The following is a 20,720-nucleotide window of genomic DNA, read 5'->3' on the forward strand; positions in this document are numbered from 1 at the left end:
GCCTGGCCAAATACGAAGCAGTGATCACTACTGGTATCTCTGGACATCACCCAAGAGCAGCCTGCCCGGGCCAATTTGCAGGCAACGGAAAGCAGCCATGGCTCGAGGCCCATTGGAAATCAGACCCCACCACAATCCCCAAAGCTGCCAAAAGGCACCCTTCCAGTTTCATAACCTGCAAGGCTCTGGGGGACAGCTGAGGGGGCAGGTGGTAGCACCTCACCTAGTGGCCTGATAGGCCCTGAGCCTGTTGACAAAATGTATGGCAAGATTCCCCACCTTACCCGGGGTTTTCTGGGTTAGGGTTAGCAGACAGACTGTCGATCTGCCGTGAGCCCAGCAGGGGGCAGGATTGCAACACTGCTAGGGCCAGACTGGAGCTCACACGCCCACTAGTGAAATCTGCTGGTGCTGCACGCCCAGACACCCCCAGCAATGAGATTGCTGTAAGAAGTAGGTGGATCAGCAGAGGAGCACCAGAGAGGGGAAATATACGGATTACAGAGCTCTAGGGATGGGAAGGGATGGGAATCAAAGTGACCTTCTGCCCCCCTCCCCCCAGGCTGGGAAAGAGACTCAGAGACCACCTAAGCTGGCAGCCACACCACCACTCCGTGGAACTCATCCAAGTTTATTCTGGCAATGAATTATACTGGCAATCGATAGTTGGTCCAGGTTCGGAGGTGCTAGGACCAGAGGCGTCCATGAGCGATGTTTCTTGATAAATAAGTTACAGGCAGCAAGCTCCAGGGTCAGGGACAGCACGGACCTGGCCCAAGGCGCCAGGCGCGGGGCATGCTCAGAGGACTCACGTCATGGACCGAGGAGGGGCGTAAGCACCAGAAGTCTTTTCTCAGGGCCCCCAACTTGCTGAGCACTGGGGAGACGTGTCAAGGCACCTAGGACTTCCTCAGCAGCGGCGGCACCACTGCGCCGTGGGGACCCAGCTCAGGCCAAGGACTACCAAGTTAATGCTCCATTTTCACACGCTTTGGTCTAGTGAGGTCGCCTCTGTGACCAAACATGCTTCCGGGTGCTGGGGAGCTGCATGTCAGGGTCTAGACCCCTCTTTGATACAAAGATGGGGTCCCCTCGCCATACAGATGGTATTGGGAAGCCAATGCCCCCATGTCTTCTCACACCGTGGTAGGAGCGAGATTGGGGGGAGCTAAATCCCAGGAGGTTCGGGAAGAAGCTGGGGGTAGGGTGTTTGTGAATGAGATTCAAGGCACTGGAGGAGTGAATGGACGGGTGTAGAGGGCACCTCAGAAACTGCCAGCCAAAGGACAGTCCCTACGGAGGCGGCCTGGCCCTCTCCTATATGGGCAGGGCGTGAGCAAAACGTCCCATAACATGCCGGCTTCCCCATCCTGCCTGAGGGTGCCATGCAACCTCCCAGATTTCCCAGAGTGCGGGTAAGGCTGGGATGACCCCTCCTGTCTAGCTGTGGCTCGGACCACACCTGCGACTTCCTACCGCACCCAGGACCCCCTGGGCAAACCGCCTCAGCTTTGGAACTCAGTTCTGGCTTTAAGACATATCTGCCAGCTCCCTGAGCCAGCACCAGTCAAGGGGTCACGGAGGCACAGCCTTAGGGGCAGCCTCCTATGTGGGCATTCTGACAATCTGTCGCACCCAGGGGGAGCAGGAGGGGAGGCGTTTACCTGCACCACCCCACTCACCCACAGACAGGGGGAGAGGTAGAAACGCCATAGGCTGGCGCCAGAAGAGTAAGGAAGACTCATCAGTGGAAGGGGGGCTCACTCCTCATCTCCCACAGCCCCCCAGGGAGGGGGTCCATGCCGAGTGCCAGCTTACCCCCGGAGGCACCAAGACAGCCCCTGCCCCCCCTAAGGGGGCCCAGGGCCAGCAGGACACTAATACCCGGACCCCGCTGGGCCCTGGGGCGGGGGGAAGCCGTAGGGTGGAGCTGGGCCCGTTGGGTAGGGGGGGCCCGTGGGGCCACGGCAGGCTGTGTGGGGTACGGGGGCCTCCCCGCTCCTGGCATGGGATAGGGGGGGGCTGTTGAGGATAGCCGGCACTGGTGGCCCGGCCCCCGGCCAAAGGATAGCCGGGGCCCAAGGCACCAGAGTGGGGGCGCACAGGATAGCCCGGCCCAGGCTGCTGGGGGCCCCAAGGGTAGCCCGGGCCAGTGCCGGCTAAGACAGGCGGGGGCATCGCGGGGAAGGGGTGCGGGTGGAAGTGCGCCATGGGCCATGGGACCCGGGGGCAGTGCAGGGGCCGGGCTGTAGGGCAGCGGCGGGTAGGAGGGCATCGGTGAGGGAGCGGGCACCGGCCGGGGCTCTTCAGCCATGGGGGGTGTGGCAGAGGGCACGCCGGGCGCTGTGGGGGTAACGGGGGCGGCGGTGCGCGGGGGCCAGCAGCGCGTCCCCCGGAGGCTTCACAGGCGGCACCGGCCTCCGTGTCATTTCTTGCAGTTTCTCAACGCGCACACGCCGCAGGTGGGCCAGGACCCGCATGGCAGAGAAGGCCTCCAGGAAGGTGTCCAGGGGCACCGTGCCCTCCAGGAACTTCTCAGCCATGGCCTGGGAGAGATAGATAGTGGTTGAGATGAGGGTGGGGGTCCAGGGGTCTACGCCTGTGCCTCCTCTGCCCACCCCCAAGTGCCTGCCAGGGCTTCTGTCCTTCCCACGGTGGCTACGGCGGGCACAGCCACTGGATGGTAGGTGGCTTCCCGCTACCCAACAGAGCCCGGGGAGACGGGACAGCGCCGACCTGTGCCCACCCACTAAGACTGTGCCAGACCCCAGCATGGAGGCCAGAGAGGGCTGCTATGACTCCTTTCATGGGGCTTTGCCCCAGTTGAGGGGCATCCTGGTCTGTTTCCCCTCAGTGCCAGGCCTGCCTCACCTCAGACTCTTCCTCGATCTTCATGCCTTCGACCTGCAGAAGGTCTAGCAGGGTCCCAGGCTGCAGTGCCGCAGAAAATTTCTCTAGGAGGAGGGCGGAAGGTCAGTGTCCCCTAGTGTCCCTCACCTGGGGGTTGTCTTCCATCCCTGGGATCGCCTTCCTGAGCAGAAGGGATGGGGGGGGGGGCAGTCTGGCAGGTGACATGCCCCCCCCCCAGCCTTCCCCAACAGAGATGACAATGGGGGTGCAGGAGAATCAGGCTTCTGACCATCAACCCCACAAGACTCTTTTGTCCCTGAGACCCAGCAGAGTCCCTGGCAATGTGGGGTCCTGCCCATGCCCGGCTCTCTCCTGGCACCCACCCATCCCATGGTGGGTCGGGAAGGGGATCAGCACGGGGTGGGAAGGAGGTGGCCCTTGCAACGGTGGTCCGGTGGAGAGGAGACTGTGACCCTCAGCACCTCCAGCCTGTTGGAGGTAGAGGGATTGGGGATCTGGCCTTGTACCCCATATCCTGGGTCTGAGAGGGCCTTGAGGAACAGAGACACCTTTTCCCCACCGCCCTACCCAGCTTGGCCTTCTGCTCCTGGCACCGCTCCACCAGCTGACGCAGCTCCTGGTACTTGTCAGAAAGGTTCGAGCGGCTGATCTCCAGGGGACCCTGGAACTCCAGGTTCTGCTCCGCCAAACTCCGGTTGGTAGCCAGGGCCATCTCTTCGCTCAAGCTGCAGATCCTGGACCTGGGATATGGCAGACACGGAACTATCAATCAACACTGTGCCACAAGGGGACCCCAGGGCCCAGCGGCATCTACAGGATGGTCCCCAAGTCCAGACACCTCAGGAATCGCTGAGTGTGGCAGCTGGGTGCCCGGCTGTGGTGCTAACATGTCAGGGACATGGCCCTCGTGTGGTACAGGCTATGATCAGCGTGTCCAAAGCCACAGAACACATCAAGCCCTCTGGGGGTGCACAGGGCTGCAAGGAGGGAACCCCAAGACATGAGAGTAAGGGCCTTCCAGGAGGGAAGGGATCCAAAGGCCTGAGCCCTTATCCCCAAGACCTGAGCTGACTGAGGAGGACACAGAGGTCACTGTGAGCCCCGCCCCAAGTGACCTCTGACAAGTGGGGCAACCAGGCCTGGGGATTCAGGCTCAGGAGAGGTGACAGAAGACCAGCAGAAATGAGGGACATGGCCAACAGAGGAAGTGGGTTCCCCAGGAAGGACTTCCTCAGACAAGCTGCTCTTGGGCCCTCCTGGGAGCTGGCAGCCTCAGGACCCTAGCCCAGAGCTGCTATATGACCCCAGGGCCCTTCTACTTGCTGGGGCCCTCAGCAGTCAGTGGTACCAGAACAGAGAGTGTTGGCACTCTTTTTTTTTGTTTGTTTTGTTTTGTTTTTTTTGGGCACACCCATTTGACGCTCAGGGGTTACTCCTGGCTATGCGCTCAAAAGTCGCTCCTGGCTTGGGGGACCATATGGGACGCCGGGGGATCGAACCGTGTGTCCGTCCTAGGCTAGCGCAGGCAAGGCAGGCACCTTACCTCTAGCGCCACCCGCCCAGCCCCAGAGTGTGACACTCTTGGGAGAGTGCACTGTGACCCCAGATACCCCCAGGGTGGCACCACCAACATGGGAGTGGAGTACGGGGTGAGGTCAGGCCTCTTGGCCTGAATGTACATAGAGACCCAGCAGCAAACAAAGGCATCTTCCCAGGTCCCACCCACATTTCAAGGCACACACAGTCTGGGGGGCTGCAGATTGGCACTCCTCCTGTGGGTCCCTCACTCACCTGGGGGGCCTCCTGGGCCAGTCTGTCGATGATCTCGGGGTCACTCTGCATCTTCTCTAGCTCCTCTAGGGTCTTGTCCCTGAGCGTCTCCATCTCTCCTTCGGGACACAGTGTGACAGGGGGGACCTCTAACCCAGATAAGTTCTGTCAGACAAACCCTGAGGATTTACTGCTGCTATACCTACCCCCAAAGGGAAGCCCCCCAAACCATCAGGAGAGGGTGAGAGGAAGCTAAGCAGCCAGAGGAGAGCAAATCACACTTCCTGGGGGCTAGGTGATGGGCTCACTGAGAAACAGACCAAAAATCCGGTTTTGGGGATCCAGCCCGGGATCCAGACATGCCCCCCAACTCGAGGAATGTTTCAGTCGGAAATTCTCCTGGGCAGGTGGTGATGGCCTAGCCATGCCCATTCACCATAGCTGCTACCCTCAGTGGATCGCAGATTCTCTTGACTACAACCCCCCAACCCATACACACACACCCCAAAGACAGTCATCTTTATGTTCTCTGGGAGTTGATGAACAAAAGAGAAATCCCCCAACAGGCGTGCAGGAGACCGGGATACTGAGGCAGACCATGCATAGGACACCTGCTCTGACCAGAGAGTGGTCACTCTGCATGGGGACACAAGGGGGAAGTCAGAGGGGTCCCAGTCAGGCCCCTGGAGGGACCCAGCTCCTGTGTACCTAATCTCCTGACACAGGGGCTTCAGCTCACTCTGGGTTGGATCTCTGTCGGTGGTGTGTTTTGGGACCCTGGTGGGGCATTTTCCATTCTGTCTAGGGATCCCAGACCTACAGGAACCTATCTGGTCCCCACATTCTTCGCACAAACACAGAGGGGTTACTCAGGAGTCATGGAAACACACGAGGGTGACCTTCCAGGCTGTTTCTCTGTCATGGGACCCAAATGACATCTCGAGGGTAGATGTCAGGTTGGTGTGACCATCTCGTATGAGGTGATGGGGTGGGGCAGAAAGGGAGCTTTAAGGGCCCTGTGTACAGGAGGCAGGGAGGGACCCGGAGCACCCCCTCGGTCCCCTCAGAACACAGCAATGCAGCTGGGGAGAGAACCCCAATCCTGGCCCTCCTCCCCTCCTATTTTCTCTTAGAACGGGCTTATTCAGCTATTAAGGCACCTTTACATGTTCTAAAGTGTCCGAGTGATCAGACAACAAATTCTAAAGCTAATTCTGGCCAGCAAAGGTCTGATTACTGATAAGCAATCTGATTGTTCTCCAAAGGCCAGAATCTCTGCCCCAGACCTCCCCTCTGGGACAAGGCATGCCAGGCCTTGGGTGTGCACCTGAACCCCGGGGCATGTTCCTTAGAAGGTGAGTGTGCCCTGATCCCATCCCAGGACAGCTGAAATAACTTCCTGGAGGTTAACTAACCGCCAGGGCCCAAGCATTGTCCACTTTCCACCACGGGTGGCCCACAACTACAGGGAAGCCCTACAGACATCTAGGCCACTTTGGGGGTGGGGGTTGCCAGAAGGAAATTCAGGGACCCCCCTTGTATGTGAGGCGAGCACTCTCCTTGCTGAGCTGCATGCCAACCCCAGAATATTCCACAGCCAGACCAAAGAGTCCAAGGCTGGTGGCCCGACACTGGGGTTCTGAACCCCTTCTTTCTCCAAAGCTTACATGGGGGTGGCAATCATGCACCCAGCAGTGGAAGGGAAAAAGGGGGGACATCCAAACCCACAATCTGTCCATGCTTCCCCTCTACTGCTCAGAAACCCCTTAGTCCAAAGCGAGGTGAGGGTGAGAAGAGCAGGTACGCAGGCCCCAGAATTGAATAAACTTAAAAATACAAGCACCAGGGACTGGAGAGATAGCACAGCGGGTAAGGTGTTTGCCTTGCATGCAGAAGGACAGTGGTTCGAATCCCAGCATCCCATATGGTCCCTCAAGCCTGCCAGGGGTGATTTCTGAGTGTAGAACCAGGAGTAGCCCCTGAGCACTGCTGGGTATAACCCAAAAACAAACAAACAAAGAAAACCTAAACAAACAAAAAATAATAATACAGCACTCAGAAACCACCCCAAGTCCCCCAGGCCTGGCACCTTCTGAAACGCCAATACCATGGGAGGCTCGGCTCACATGGACCAGGGTCTCAGGCACAGCCACCTGCCAGCCATGAGACTGGCAGAGGCATGGGCCTGAATGCCCCCAGACATGGGCCAGGGCAGAGGACAAGATGGTTCAGGCAACAAAGTCTGGCCTGGGGCTGCCCATCGCTGCCTTCCATGAGCAGCCCTGGCTGGGATGGTGCCCACTGACGGATGGTGTCTGTGTGTCTCCCTTTCTTCTTTCTCTCCCCTCCCACTCTGTGTCCTAATTCTGTTCACTGAGGGAGGGAGGGAGCAAGAGGCAGGGAGACAGCACAGTGTGCGGGGGAGACAGTACAGGCAGGACCCAGCCCCGGTGCTGCCCCAGCATCACACTGGCCCCCCAGCACTGCCAGGTGCAGCCTTGGAGTGCTCCCCATCCTCAGGCCCTCACATTAAGGTGCCAGCCCAGAGAGCCCAACATCTCTGGGACAGGCCGCTGGGGGCTCCTGAGCATGGAACTTAAGTTTGAGAAAAATACCCATGTCCCCATCCTGGGTCCCAAGAAAATCAGGGTTCAGGCCCGTAAACCTTCTTGGTTTGGGAGTTAATGTGAGGTTGTGAGGTGTGTGATCATGAGAATCCCAATCCAGTCAGTCCAGGGTTCCTAGCCATTTTCTTCCTCTGGACCTGTGGGCAGCTGAACTCCACAGCTCTCCCAGGCGCCAAGACTGGCCCAATGGACCTGATATCCATACCTTGTGCCCCTATCTTGGCCAGCACACCACACACACACAAGGTTTCCACCTGGTCCTACAGCCTGGCAAAGACAGAACAGGACCTGGCAACACACACACACACACACACACACACACACACACACACACACAAGGTTCCACCTGGTCCTACAGCCTGGCAAGACAGAAACAGGAACCCTGGCACACACACACACACACACACACACACACACACCACACACAAGTTTCCACCTGGTCCTACAGCCTGGCAAAGACAGAACAGGACCTGATATCCATACCTTGTGCCATATCTTGGCCAGCACACACACACACACACACACACACCCACACACCACCAACACGGTTCCACCTGGTCCTACAGCCTGGCAAGACAGAACAGGACCATGGTGGTCCAGCTCTGCCACTCACCTGCCAGGTTTGAGGGGGCAAAACTCAGCTCTCCTCCATGCTCCCGATCCCACCTTCCACACTGGGATTTCGGGAGCCCATCCCAAGTGCAGTAAATCCTCATTCGCATCAGGAATGAACCAGGCAGACACAGGCACAGGTGCACACACACGCAAGTGCATATGCACGCAAAGAAGTGTACCTTCCTGTACACAAAAATGCATGTGAATAAATGTACATATATACATACATGCATGCAAGCACAAAGATAGAAACGAAATGCTAGGATTTTTAATTTGTGCTCAAACTGAACAGAGTAAGGGATGCCAGTTCCAGGCAATTTACAGTAGCGGCCCGCTCTGTCCAGGCCGTCCCCCACCTCTAGATGCAGAGTAAGGCGAAGGCGGGGGTCCCCTGACCCCAAGACTGCTGACAGCTCTCAACTCTTTAACTGTGAGACCCGGTCACACCTCCTGAGTTTCAGACTCAAGGTGGACATTACATGTCATCTGTGGGGCACACACATGAATGCTTCAAGCACATCTGTGTGAGATGGACATTACAAACATACAAACATGCATCCAGGGGAAACATGTTATATACATGCACGTCTATGGGTGGACATTACAAACATGCATCCATGAGGAATGTACATTACATGTGTGTACATCTGTAAGCTGCATGCTCCATTCATACTTCTATCATGAGGCACTATCTTAGGACAAGGCATTCTGAAGGACAGTCACTTTGACATGAAGAAATGCACTGGAGTCCACTGACTCAATCCTGCCACCTGAACCCCCGTTCCAAGAGGCAGGGCCCCCCCTCCCCAGTGGGAAGCAGCAGAACAGATGAGCAAGCCTGTTCATGGCAGGAAGAGAAGAAAAGCTCCCTACTCCAAGAACTGAGCCCCACTAATGGGCTCCCCAGACCGACTGGCCTCTCAGGCCTCTCCATAACCTATTTGCTCACCTCCCTCCACCAGGGGTGCACTCTGACCCTCCCCATCTCTCCTTTCTCCTTTCTTCTCCACCAACACTATGTGCCCTAAGACCTAGCGCTCACCTTTTAAGGCCGGGGCCAGCACAGGAGCCAGCATCTCTATCCAAGTGGCTCAGAGCATTTAGGGCTGCATGCCAGGTTTCGGCCAAACCAGAAACCACCAGGGTCTCCCCACCTCCAGGACCCGGGTACCTCATTTTCTCACCACCCTCTGGCCAACCCATCTCCTCTCCCCACTTTCTCAGTCCCTGTGTCCAAGGGGCACACTAACTACTCTCCCAGCTCTGCTGTTCTACACCACCCCTTCTAGTCCAGCCCCGGACCTGGGCACTCTCAGGGGTGATGCCAACCAGCATGGCAGAGAAGTGAGGGCCAGTCTCTGGGTACTCAGGCAAGAGGGAGCCTGTATATCAGAGCACCCAAGGAGCAGAGGCGAAAAGTTCCAGCAGGCAGGTCCCACCTGGAGAAGCACAGGGCAGGACCAACTAACAAAGGGGTCCAGGGCCAAGACCCTGAGGGCAGGGGTCCCCCAGCTTCTGCAGACAGTGAGAAGTGGCACTGCAGCTCCCAGCAAGTCTGCAGTGTCCAGTCCATGTGCTATTCCTTATATGTGTCTCTCCACTGGCCTGCACTGCCCATGGAGTCCACAGAACGGGGAAACAAAGTCTTGAGTGGCCACCAGCTCAGAAGGACAAATGAGAGTCGTGGCCACCACTATCTGTCTTCACGTCCAAGATCTCCGCCATGACATGGCCCACCTCATGCTCAAGTCCACGAAACAGCTCTGCTTTGGCGAGCACTAGCCCTGAAATCTTTCCACAGCCCTGAAATCTTTCCACCTAACTCCTGAGAAGCGGGGCATATTCAGAAGCCCCATTTCCCACAAATAAAAATGGGGAACAACATTTCCCTGCACCCCAGAGAGAGGTCAAACACTTCAGCCAGGCCACAAGGCCCAGAATCCCCAAACTGGAGCAGCTGCCCTGAAGGGGAGCTCGACCAAAGTTAGACACATGGGTCTAGAAGCGGCCCCTGGCCAGTGAGCACCTGTTGGCGGGAGCGCTCAGACCGTTCACTTAATCTCTCTGCATCTAGGTGTCTTCTATGACACAGGGCCATGATAAGGACAGGGAGAGGTTGCAGGGCCTGGCCGGGCTGATGGGTGGCTTTCTCGCCGAGATTTTTCACTGGGGTTGAGCTCCTTTTCCGTCGCCAATTACTCACTTCCCACATGAGCCTGGCAGAGAGAACTTAGATCTCTCCTGGGACAGCATCTGTATAGAGCCACAAACTGGCGGCGACCACAATCAATGGCTTTCTGCTTCCAGCAATGCAATTGCCAAGAAGCAAGTTCTTGGGAGTTTCTGGACCACACCCGGCAGTGCTCAGGGCTGACTCTTAGTTCTGAGCTCAGGGATGAGCCCTGGCGGTCCTGTGTCTGTCTGTATTGTCTCTGTATCTGTCTTGTCTGTGTATCTCTTGTCTGTCCGTCCTCAGACCAAGTCCAGCTCCATAACATTATATCCCAGAACAACCCAATCACTAACAGTGTGACCCGTTATGTCCAGCCTAGTCAGAAGGACCCTTCCAGGACTCCCAGCTCGGCTTCCCTGTCTCTGCTCCTGCTGGGCCCCCTTGCTGGCATCCCCTTCCTCCACTCCCCAATGTGACAGAGTTCAAAGCCGGCAGCTAGCTCCCGCTCCCACCAACTTCTTCACCCACCCTTCTACTAGCTCAGTCGGAACCCAAGCAGTAGGTTTCAGTATCCGCGCCCTGGACCTTGCCTACTGCAGACTTGACTGAGCCCTCGGGGTCCTGCAGGCCCGTTGTGGCCCCGTGGTCCCTTGGACTCTGGTCTCAGTAGTCTACTGCCCTGCCCTGTCCTGGTCCCTAGCCTCTATTCTTGCCAGAGCTGGGGTGCTTCACAGGAATCCCAAGGCACAGCCCCTCTCACTAATGTCCGTGCCATTTTTGAAGTCTGCAGTGTGGGGACTGTTATAGGGCTGTCACTGCATCCTACCTCTGGAACCTTTCACTGGATCCACTAACACTCAAGCACTATTTATTTAACACCATTTCTTCAGGTTTCCTTGAGGGGCTGACAAGTGTCAAAATGTCCTTCCTAGAGTTAGTGCATGGAGGAGGCCAGAGGACCATCTCTGGCATCACCATCACCAAGGCTATTCTCCCTTTTCTGAGTTTCCTTCCTTTCCTGGGTGCCAAGATGGGATCTACCTATGTGGCAAACCCATCCTCTCCCATCAAGCTCCTGGTAAAATGAGTCATGAGGCATGTGGGCCGCCACCCTTTGTCCACCTCAATGCTGTCTGTGGCCGCTCTGTCTGCGGGTGCTCAGGAACATGGAAGGGGGGTTGTGTCTATGCCTCTGCTTCCCTTTCTGTGGGCATGTGTGCATAACAGGAGTCGCAGGACCAGATGCTCTGTCTCGCTGTTAAGAAATTGCCCTTCTGTGCTCGAGCAGCTGTGCATTTCACATTCCGACCAGGCAGAACTAGCGAGTCCCAGGTCTTGGGGATCAGGCAGGCAGAAGTAGCTCAGTGGGATTTTCATCTTTGCAGGCCCTGATCACAAGTGAGGGCTCATTCGTCCTCTGTTCATTCATTCATGGGAGAAATATCTAGTCAAGGTTTCGTCATACTTAAATCAGGTTGCTTATTTGACATTGGGCTAGAGATGTACTTTCTGTATTCAAAATATCATCAACTATTTTTTTTTAAATGGGAACCAGAACAATAGCACTGTAGGGAAGGTTCTTGTCTCGCATGTGACTGATCCGGGTTCAATCCTTGGCATTCCATATGGTCTCCGAAGCACCATCAGGAGGAATACCTGATCACAGAGTCGGAAGTAACCCCTGAGTGTGGCCCCAAAACAAACAAACAGGAAAAATTAAAAGCGGACCATCTCTCGGACTAAGACAGAGCCATGCATAGTGATTTCAGAGCAAAGAGGAAAAGGTTGACTTCATGACAAAAGAGACTCACTCATCAAAGACAAGAACCCTCCAGAATGTTTTGGGGCTCCATCACAGAGCTGTGTGAAGCAAAAAGCAATCCAGAAGAAATGGGTGAATCTAACCACAACCACAATTCTCACCGCCCTCTGTGAATAGCTTGTAGAAGAAGAAAACAGAGGCCACAGGAGAGGCCCACCCAGCCACTGAACAGAACTGGATTTAGAGAGTATATAAACAGAGCCGTCAAGAACCTGGACTCGGGCCAACCATCCAACCACAAGCCTCGTATGTTCCCCCAATCCAAACCACACACTACGAAGCCTCGTTCGCAGAGAAATTAAACTGGAACTCAGAGCTGGCTGAGCAGGAGAACAGAGCCCAGCTGTGCCTACTCTTTCCACCCCAGGTAAGGTGCAGCAAATGGGGTGGGCTCTGGCGTTGCATGCAATCAACCTGGATTCGATCCCTGGCATCCCATATAATCTCTCCCCCAAGCACCTCCAGATGTAACTGCTGAGTGCAGAGCCGGGAGCAACCCCTAGGCATCATCGGGTGGGGTCCAAAACCCAAAAGGAAAGTGTGACAGTGGGCTGGAGTCATCATCATGCTCTGCATACTTGACCTGGGTTATCTGTGTCAAGTCCTGACCTAGGCTATCTGCTGTGTCAAGTACATGGAGAACCTCACCTCTTGCCTCGCCTCTCCTCTCCTGGGAACCCAGCCCCAGGAGGAGCCCCAGAGCTCCTCTGCTTGTCAGCTAAATCATGATAAACCTGTTGGTTGACAATGCTCAAGGTGTGCAAAAGCACACCAAGGATGGGAAGACCAGGGAAACAGTAGCTGCTGAATTCATGGGTGCCTAGACCTCAGAGATTGTGGACAAAACAAGAGATCGACGGCACAGTGCAACAGATCGGAACTTTCTGCCAACTCCCAACAGAGAACAGAAACTCAGATTTTCCCCACAAATCCAATCCTCATGGAACTTATTGTGTCAGCCTGGAAAGCCCCTAACTACCAGGCCAAAGTGTCCAAAGATGATTCACTCGGCTGCTTAATCAGGTGACCACTGTGACCAGGGACCAACCAGCAGCATTTCACAGCAAAATGCACAAAGCAGGAACTCTTAGAAATAAGCCCAGTTCCAGGGGCCCAGAGTGATAGGACGGTGGGAAGGGCGCTTATTTTGTACACGGCTGAGCTGGATTCAATCCCTGGCACTCCATATGGTCCCCCAAGCCTCCCAGGAGTAATCCTGTGTGTGGCTAAAAAAAAAAATAGTAACATAATCCCACTGCCAAGTGCAGCACTTCTAAGCTTCATACAGTGGCGCCTCCCAAGTCTGCCTGACATGAATAAGGCTCCCCCAGTGTACCTGATTAAAATGCAGGGTTGGAAGCTGAGGCGATAATCTAGCGGGGAAGGTGTTCGCCTTGCGGGAGGTTGACTCAATTTGGATACACTGCACCCATATGGTCCCCTGAGCACTGTCAGAAGTGGCCCTAAGGGGCCAGAGCGATAGCACAGCAGTAGGGCATTTGCCTTGTATGCTGCTGACCCAGGATGGACCCGGGTTTGATCTCCAGTATCCCATATGGTCCCCCAGCCTGCCAGGAGTGATTTCTAAGCACAAAGCCAGGAGTAACCCCTGAGAACTACCCAGTGTGGCCCCAAAGCAAAACAAAAACAAAAACAAAAACAAAGAAAAGTAGTGACCCTGAGTGCAGAGCCAGGAATAAGATCTGAGTATAGTCGGGTGTGGCCCAAAAAAGCAAACAAAAAATGCAGCTTCCTGGATTCCCCTTCCAACATAAGGAAGGAACTCAGTTTCCGAGACCCCAATCGGGGTGAGCTGTGTCTTTACCAACAATCATAGAAGTTCCTTCCGGCCAGGACAAGTCCATAAGCTCCGACTTAAGACTGAGGGGTTTAAAAATATCCCAACTGCTTAGCAGTTATCGCAAAGCCTCTAATGACTCAGTTTTACTGTTCTGTAGAGTCACCACCACCTTCCAAGATGTGAACTCGGGATTCCACTTGTTCACAAAGAACAACAGGCCCTAGAACATGCCCACAGCACATGGAAGCCAGGCAAGGAAACAAATTGCAGCATCTGGACAAATGCTCCCCATGAGTCCACAGCCAAGTTTCTAGTTCCTGGAAATGGCAAAGGCAGGGGCCAGACTGTGGGGAAATGTAAGGGGAAAATGCTTTTTCTGGGCACTTGGAGAGTGGATGCTCAACTTGGCAGCTGGGCACCCCCTATCCAGAACCACAATGCATAGAGCTGTAGGGTGGCAATTTGGGAAAACTGCCTCAAAACGTCCCCACATCTCTTTGTCAACACACCAACTCCAGGGCAGGCAAAGAAGGACAGAAGGAGGTGGACAGTTGATAGGAGAAAACGGAGCTCAGACCAATAAAAATCCACTGCCAGATTCAAGAGAGCCCGTACCCCCCCCCAAAAAAAAAAAAAACCCCAGGGGGCAGAGAACTCCTGGAGTGGAGGACCAAGGGAAGTCCTAGGACAGGATATCCTATGCCTGGTTAATGAACCGGGACACTGCAGCAGAGAAAGCAGCAAGGACTACTTGGGGCTTAGCTGCAGAAACCCTGAAGGGAGGCCTCACAACTCTACCAGGGACCTCACTAAAAAGGAGCCCAGGGGCAAGCGGTCCCCCTGCAAAAAAACTCACACACACACACACACACACACACACACACACACACACACACACACACACACACACTCTCCACAATGACACACAAGCCTCTTGCATGCAGAAATTGAGGTGGGGACAGGGAGACCGGGGGCAAGCCGTCCTCCTGCAAAAAAATCACACACACACACACACACCCCCCACAATGACACACAAGCCTCTTGCGTGCAGAAATTGAGGCGGGACAGACAGGTGCGACCAGAGGCAGGAAGGTCAGAGCTTGCCTTGCTTCTGCCACAAAGGCTAAGGAAGGAAGGGTGGGTCAAGGTCCTCTCTGAGCCACCAGCTCAGGGCCTGGGAAGCCAAAGCCCAGCAGTGAGGGGGGGGATCCCTGCTTTGCCCCCCACTTTGCTCCTTGAGAGACCAGCCCCCCAACTGGGGCCCCTGGGCCCTGTCAAGTCAGCACAGTGTGCAAAACTCCTCTCAGATCACCAAAACCGGTGCTGCAACAGAAGGGCGGAGAGGTCTGGGGATGAGATTTGGGGGTGCTGGGGCGGGCGGGGCTGCAGGCGGGATCTGGGATTAGGGGGCAGGGCCACCCCTTTTTTCCTCCTCCCTTCCCTTCTCCCCCCCGCCGCGTGCAAGGGGCTGGGGCAGCGGAGTCACGCGACCCTCACGCCCAATCACCGGCCTCTGCTAAGGGGAGGTGGCCTGCGACCCCCCCCCCCCGCAAGCCCGTCCTCTCCCGTTCCCCCTCGGGGTCCCGCTCACCTTCCGGGACTGTCGCCGCAACCGCCGCCGCCGCTGCTGCCTCGGAGTAACCCGAGGCCGGCGCCACACTTCCGGGGTCCGCAAGGCCCGCCCCCTCCCACCGGATGTAGCCCCCCCCCCGCCAACGTCCGGGCCACCGGGCCTGCTCCTCCACTCGCTCCTCCTGGGCGATAGGCCCCGACCCGGAAACGGAAATGCCCACCAGGCGGGGCCTGGTGTGCCTTCACTACAGCGAGTGCGCCTGCGCAGGCTTCCCTTGCCAGTCTTTCAAAGATGCTAGTGGGAATTTTTTTTATTATTAATTTCTTTAAAGAAAATGCATTACATAGTTGACATAACTGATAATCATACATTTTTAGGGAGTCCAAAAGCAACGTGTTTTTTTTCTTTTTTCTTTTTTTTACGTGTTTTTTTTTAAAAAAAGAAAATTGACAGAAAAACTAAAGAGATGGAAGAGGAAGGAAAGAATATTTTTGAAAATTATTGACTCACAGTGAATTCATTGAAGTACCAGCAAAATATTTAGTAAGCTCTTTTTAAAAAAAAAGGATAAGAGTTTAAAAAATACAGTAATAACGGTGTGAGAGTGGCAATTGTTGTTTGCATTGGCCCAGAAAAATATGGGTAAAATGAAAAAATTAAAGCCTTAGCCTAAATACAAAAAGACATTAACTCTGAAGTTTTCTGGGCTAGGTTTTAGGGGAAACTGAGACTACTAGGTTTTAGGGATACAAGAAGAATCGAATGCAGCCTCTGCCATGGCAAATCACACTTCCACATCTTTGGCACATTTGTCCCCAAGGACTGAAATTGAGTGCAATGTCCCCTAGCAAAGCTTGCAGTTCCTGTCAAGCACTGTTTCTCCCCTAGGAGTGAATCCTAAATGCAGAGTCCAACCAGAGTAACCCCTGAGCATCCCCTGGTGTGCCCCCAAAGCAAACAAGCAAATGCATTATTGTATGTTTCTCTCCTCTGGCTCCCAAGGTGTTTCATGGTCCAGAGATGGAAATCATGAAAATGAGTTTGGGGGTCACTGCAAGATATTAAGGGTCAACAGCTGGACAGGGAACTGGAGAAGAAAACAGGTGCTAAAAGATTAAAGGATTCTTCCAGAGTCTTCCCAAGAGAGCTTGGATGTTGCCAGGCCCTGGGTGTGGATGTGTATAAGGGGTGGCGAGGGGTAAGGGTGTCCTAAATTATGGAAGTTTCACAAATCTCTATGGTCCAGATTTAGGCCTAAGCAAGCCCAACAACAAGGAACCAAAGCCCATCCCATTTTGCCTCTCAGTGATATCCAGAACTGTTGCTTTGTCAACACAAGATACTAAAAGGAAGGTTTCTTGGGCCAAGAAAACCATGCCAAGCAAAATTCAATACCTTATTTGACAATGAAGTTTAAACCAATGAAACCCAACTCAAGCCAGCTTCTCCAAAAGCACTTGGGGTTTGTGTTATCGGTCAGTCTCATAGAACTCAGGGCTACCTCATAACACTAGCAAGAGCAGTTTTCAAGGCCTTGGCCTGAATCGGACCCTCCTCTCTCTCATTGGTGTAATCACTCTTTTCAGTAGAGTCTTGCATTTTCTATTTCAGTTTCTAAAGGGAACCATCCAGATTGACTAAGACAGATGTCATTGACTGGTCTGAATCAATACTATTCTGGTCAGGAAATGGCCCCTGTCCAATCTGGTCATCCCTGAGGATTCAGAAGTGATAAGTGAGAGAGACTATTTCAAATCTGACCTTTCTGAGACAGGGATTCATTCTGAGGAAGGTCAGGGTTGGTTAACAGTCATTTCCCTTATTTTTGTGGAAGGAGAGAGGGGATTTGGGCCATACCCAACAATACTCAGGTGGTTTCCCTAGCTTTGCATTCAGGAATTCTGGCAGACTCAGAAACCATATGGATGCTGAGGCTAGAACCTAAGTCAGCCACATGTAAGGTCATATGTAACCTCCTCACTGTTCTATGGCTCCATCCCATAAATGGTTTGCGGTTAACATTAATGATGTCAGCTCAATTCCCATTACCAGCTGCCTGGAATCCTGGTTGAAAATGTTTCTGACCCCATACCAGAGCCTTTCTCCCCAGCCTGAGGAGTGCTAGGAGGCTTGGCAGGCCCCCAGCCGTCCTTGTCTTTTTCCCCTGACTCCAGGCCTTCCCTGGGTGCCAGCTCAGATGGCCAGAAGTGGGTTCAGGTGGACTCTTAGTGGTCCTCAGGTTCCCCCCTCCCTCCGTACTCCAGGGGGGAGGCGCATGGGGAGGAGGGCAGGCAGACATCTGGCTTCCGGTTTCCTCTTTGATTCTGGAGACCAGCTCTTGCCAGGTATAGGGTTTGGGGAAGCCCCATACCAGAGCTTTTCTCCCTAGCCTGGCGAGTGCTGGGAGGCATGGCAGGCCCCTAGCCGTCCTTGTCTTTTTCCCCTTACTCCAGGCCTTCCCTGGGTGCCAGCTCAGATGGCCAGAAGTGGGTTCAGGTGGACTCTTAGTGGTCCTCAGGGTCCCCCCTCCCTCCATACTCCAGGGGGGGGAGGTGCATGGGGAGGAGGGTGGGCAGACATCTGGCTTCCGATTTCGTCCTTGATTCTGGAGACCAGCTCTTGCCAGGTATAGGGTTTTTCTCCCCTGGACTTCAGTCTTTCCCTGGACACTGGTCTAGGTGGACTCTATAGGGGTCAACAGGCTTCCCCCCTATCTCTCCCTACACTAATGGGAATGCACTCTGGGAGGAGGGCAGGCTGTTCTAGCACTGGTTTATATTGGGACACTTTGGAAATTTTTTTTCTTTTTTTCATATTGATATTATTGTGTGCATATATTCTATATATCCATAATATCCATCTTGTATTGGGACCTTGATACTGCCCTACAAAGCTCATTTCTAATATTTTACTGCCTCAGTCCCAACCCTTACTTCCCCCCATCCTCCCATGTAGGTGCAGCTAATGACATGAAGTTCACCACATAGAATGATAAGTGCAGTTAGAGAAATAACTACACTGAAAACTATCATAACAATGTGAATGAATGAGGGAAAAAGAAAGCCTGTCTTGAGTACAGGTGTGGGTGAGGTGGGGAGTAGGGAGATCTGGGAAATTGGTGGTGGGAATCCTGCACTGGTGAAGGGGGGTGTTCTTTACATGACTGTAATCATACAAGTACAATTATATTTGTAATCACGGTGTTTAAATAAAGATAATTTAAAAAAAAGAAAATGTTTCTGAGAATTCAGGTGATATTAACTTTTTTTTTGATGAGACATAAAGCTATTTGTGTCCTACAGTTTTTAAATAAATAGAGTCTTTAATTGAATCACCATCAGATATACTGTTACAAGTTGTTTCTGATTGAGTCTCAGTCATACAAGACACAACACCCTTCACCAATGCACTTTTCCAGCCACCAATGTTCCCAGTTCCTCCCCTGCCCTCCCCTCTGCCTGTCTTTGTTTTTTTTTTGTTTGTTTGTTTGTTTGTTTTTGGTTTTTGGGTCACACCCGGCAGTGCTCAGGGGTTACTCTTGGCTCTATGCTCAGAAATCACTCCTGGCAGGCACGGGGGACCATATGGGATGCCGGGATTTGAACCACGGACCTTCTGCATGAAAGGCAAACGCCTTACCTCCATGCTATCTCTCCGGCCCCTCTGCCTGTCTTTGTAGCAGACATTTTTCTTCTCTTTCTCTCCCTCACTTTCTGTCTCTCTCTTCCTCTTTTTCCTTTTAGACACATGGTTACCGAAGGGGTAATCATGCATAACACTTCATTTCCTTTCAGTACCCAGTTCTTGTCCAGAGGGATCATTTCCAACTCTCACTGTCATAGTAGTCCCCTCTATGCCCTAACTTCACTCCTCCACTATTTGTGGCAAGCTTTCAACCATGGACGGATCATCCAGGCCCTCATATCTATTGTATTTGGGTATAATACCGTACTATCTATTTTTATATCCCACACATAAGATCATTCAATGTCTATCTCTCTCCCTTTGACTCATTTCACTCAGTATACTACTTTCCATATCCACCCACAGATAAGATAATTTCAGTCTTCATTCTTATGACAGTTATATAATATTCCATTGCACAGATGTACCATCATTTCTTTATCCACTCATCTGTTCTCAGGCTATTGGGTCATTTCCAGATTCTGGCTATTGTAAATAATGTTACAATGAACATAGTAGCACAGAGGGCTTTTCTAAATTGTGTTTTGGGGGCCCCCCAGGGCATATTCCTAGAATGTGCTACCATTTTTAGTCCTATGTTCCTTCCTTTACTCCTGGAGCAGGGAGTGTGGTTGAGTGGCAAGAACAGAAAACAATACTGAAGGGTTAGCAGGATTTATATTCAGCATTTCCTTCATTCCTTGGAACTGTGCTGGAGAGAGAAAAATGAATGTGATGGCTGGAGCTAAAGTAATCATTTTGAACTGTGAGGTGGTCAGAGAAATGGAGGGTAATCACACCTGGTAATACAACAACACAGAAGCATCCTGAGAACTGACTCTCTGGGGGAACACTGTACCCCGCTGTACTTCCACCGGAAAGATAAGTAAGCCGCCTTCAGTGAGTCTCTTTGGTTTCAAATTCTGCCCCTCGAGCCCTTTTGCTTGAGACTAACCTTCTGGAAAGTCCTATTATACCCCTCCAAGACTGGATATATTGTATGCTCTTCCAGCACTCACATTTCTCCTTTTTTATTTTTATCATTTCCTCATTTGTCAGCATCTATCTGCTATTTGGCATTCACCCCCTCTGCATAGTTCTTCTCAAAGAACAAGCAGAGACTATTTTAAACATCATCTCATGCAGCTGCTACCAACACTTCCCACAGTGGTAACTGCAAGTGATGTGTGCGTGGTAGCCACAGATGTGACATGGAAGGTGGACGAGGCCCCACACCTCACTCTCCATCAACAGCGTCATTGCTTAGGGAGCAGGCAGGATACACTGGCCCATCTGAGGAAGAACTGGAAGGAGAAATAGAGCAAAGGAGGGAGAGAGTCTGGGAAAGTGTCAGGACATGAGCTCTCAACAGAGGTGTTCCTGACAAAGCGTTCTCTTTTCCTGTCTGGGTTTCTGGCATTCCTCTAAGGAGCCTTTTCAGCTTAACCCACTGGCTCTGGGATTCTGATCAGTGACTGTGTTCCCATGTACCATGGCTTAGGTATATACCCAGTTCTGCTCATAATCAAAGTGACCCTGATGTATATGAGAGGAGGTGTGTGTGTGTGTGTGTGTGTGTGTGAGAGAGAGAGAGAGAGAGAGAGAGAGAGAGAGAGGAGTAGGGGAAGAGTGACAGAGTGACGGAGACACAGAGAGAGACAGCCAAAGAGAGAAAAGAATGGCAGACAGGAGATAGGAAAGAGGAGAAAGACAAGTAAGGAGTGAAAGTAAGACAAGTAAGGAGAGAGAGAGAGAGAGAGAGAGAGAGAGAGAGAGAGAGAGAG

General features: G+C 53.2%; 1 protein-coding gene across 1 annotated transcript; it reads right to left on the reverse strand.

Moving 5' to 3' along the window:
- Positions 1-1,120: 1,120 nt before the first annotated feature.
- Positions 1,121-15,326, reverse strand: VPS37C (VPS37C subunit of ESCRT-I). Its single transcript, XM_049779995.1, is given in 10 exon segments — positions 1,121-1,963; positions 1,966-2,020; positions 2,023-2,190; positions 2,192-2,377; positions 2,379-2,546; positions 2,872-2,954; positions 3,439-3,586; positions 3,588-3,611; positions 4,663-4,806; positions 15,271-15,326. Coding segments are annotated over 9 exon segments (1,011 nt in total). The 5' UTR covers positions 4,756-4,806; positions 15,271-15,326; the 3' UTR covers positions 1,121-1,877.
- Positions 15,327-20,720: the final 5,394 nt, after the last annotated feature.

The sequence above is a fragment of the Suncus etruscus genome, chromosome 9, assembly GCF_024139225.1.
Source record: "Suncus etruscus isolate mSunEtr1 chromosome 9, mSunEtr1.pri.cur, whole genome shotgun sequence".
In the NCBI taxonomy this organism is placed as follows: Eukaryota; Metazoa; Chordata; class Mammalia; order Eulipotyphla; family Soricidae; genus Suncus; species Suncus etruscus.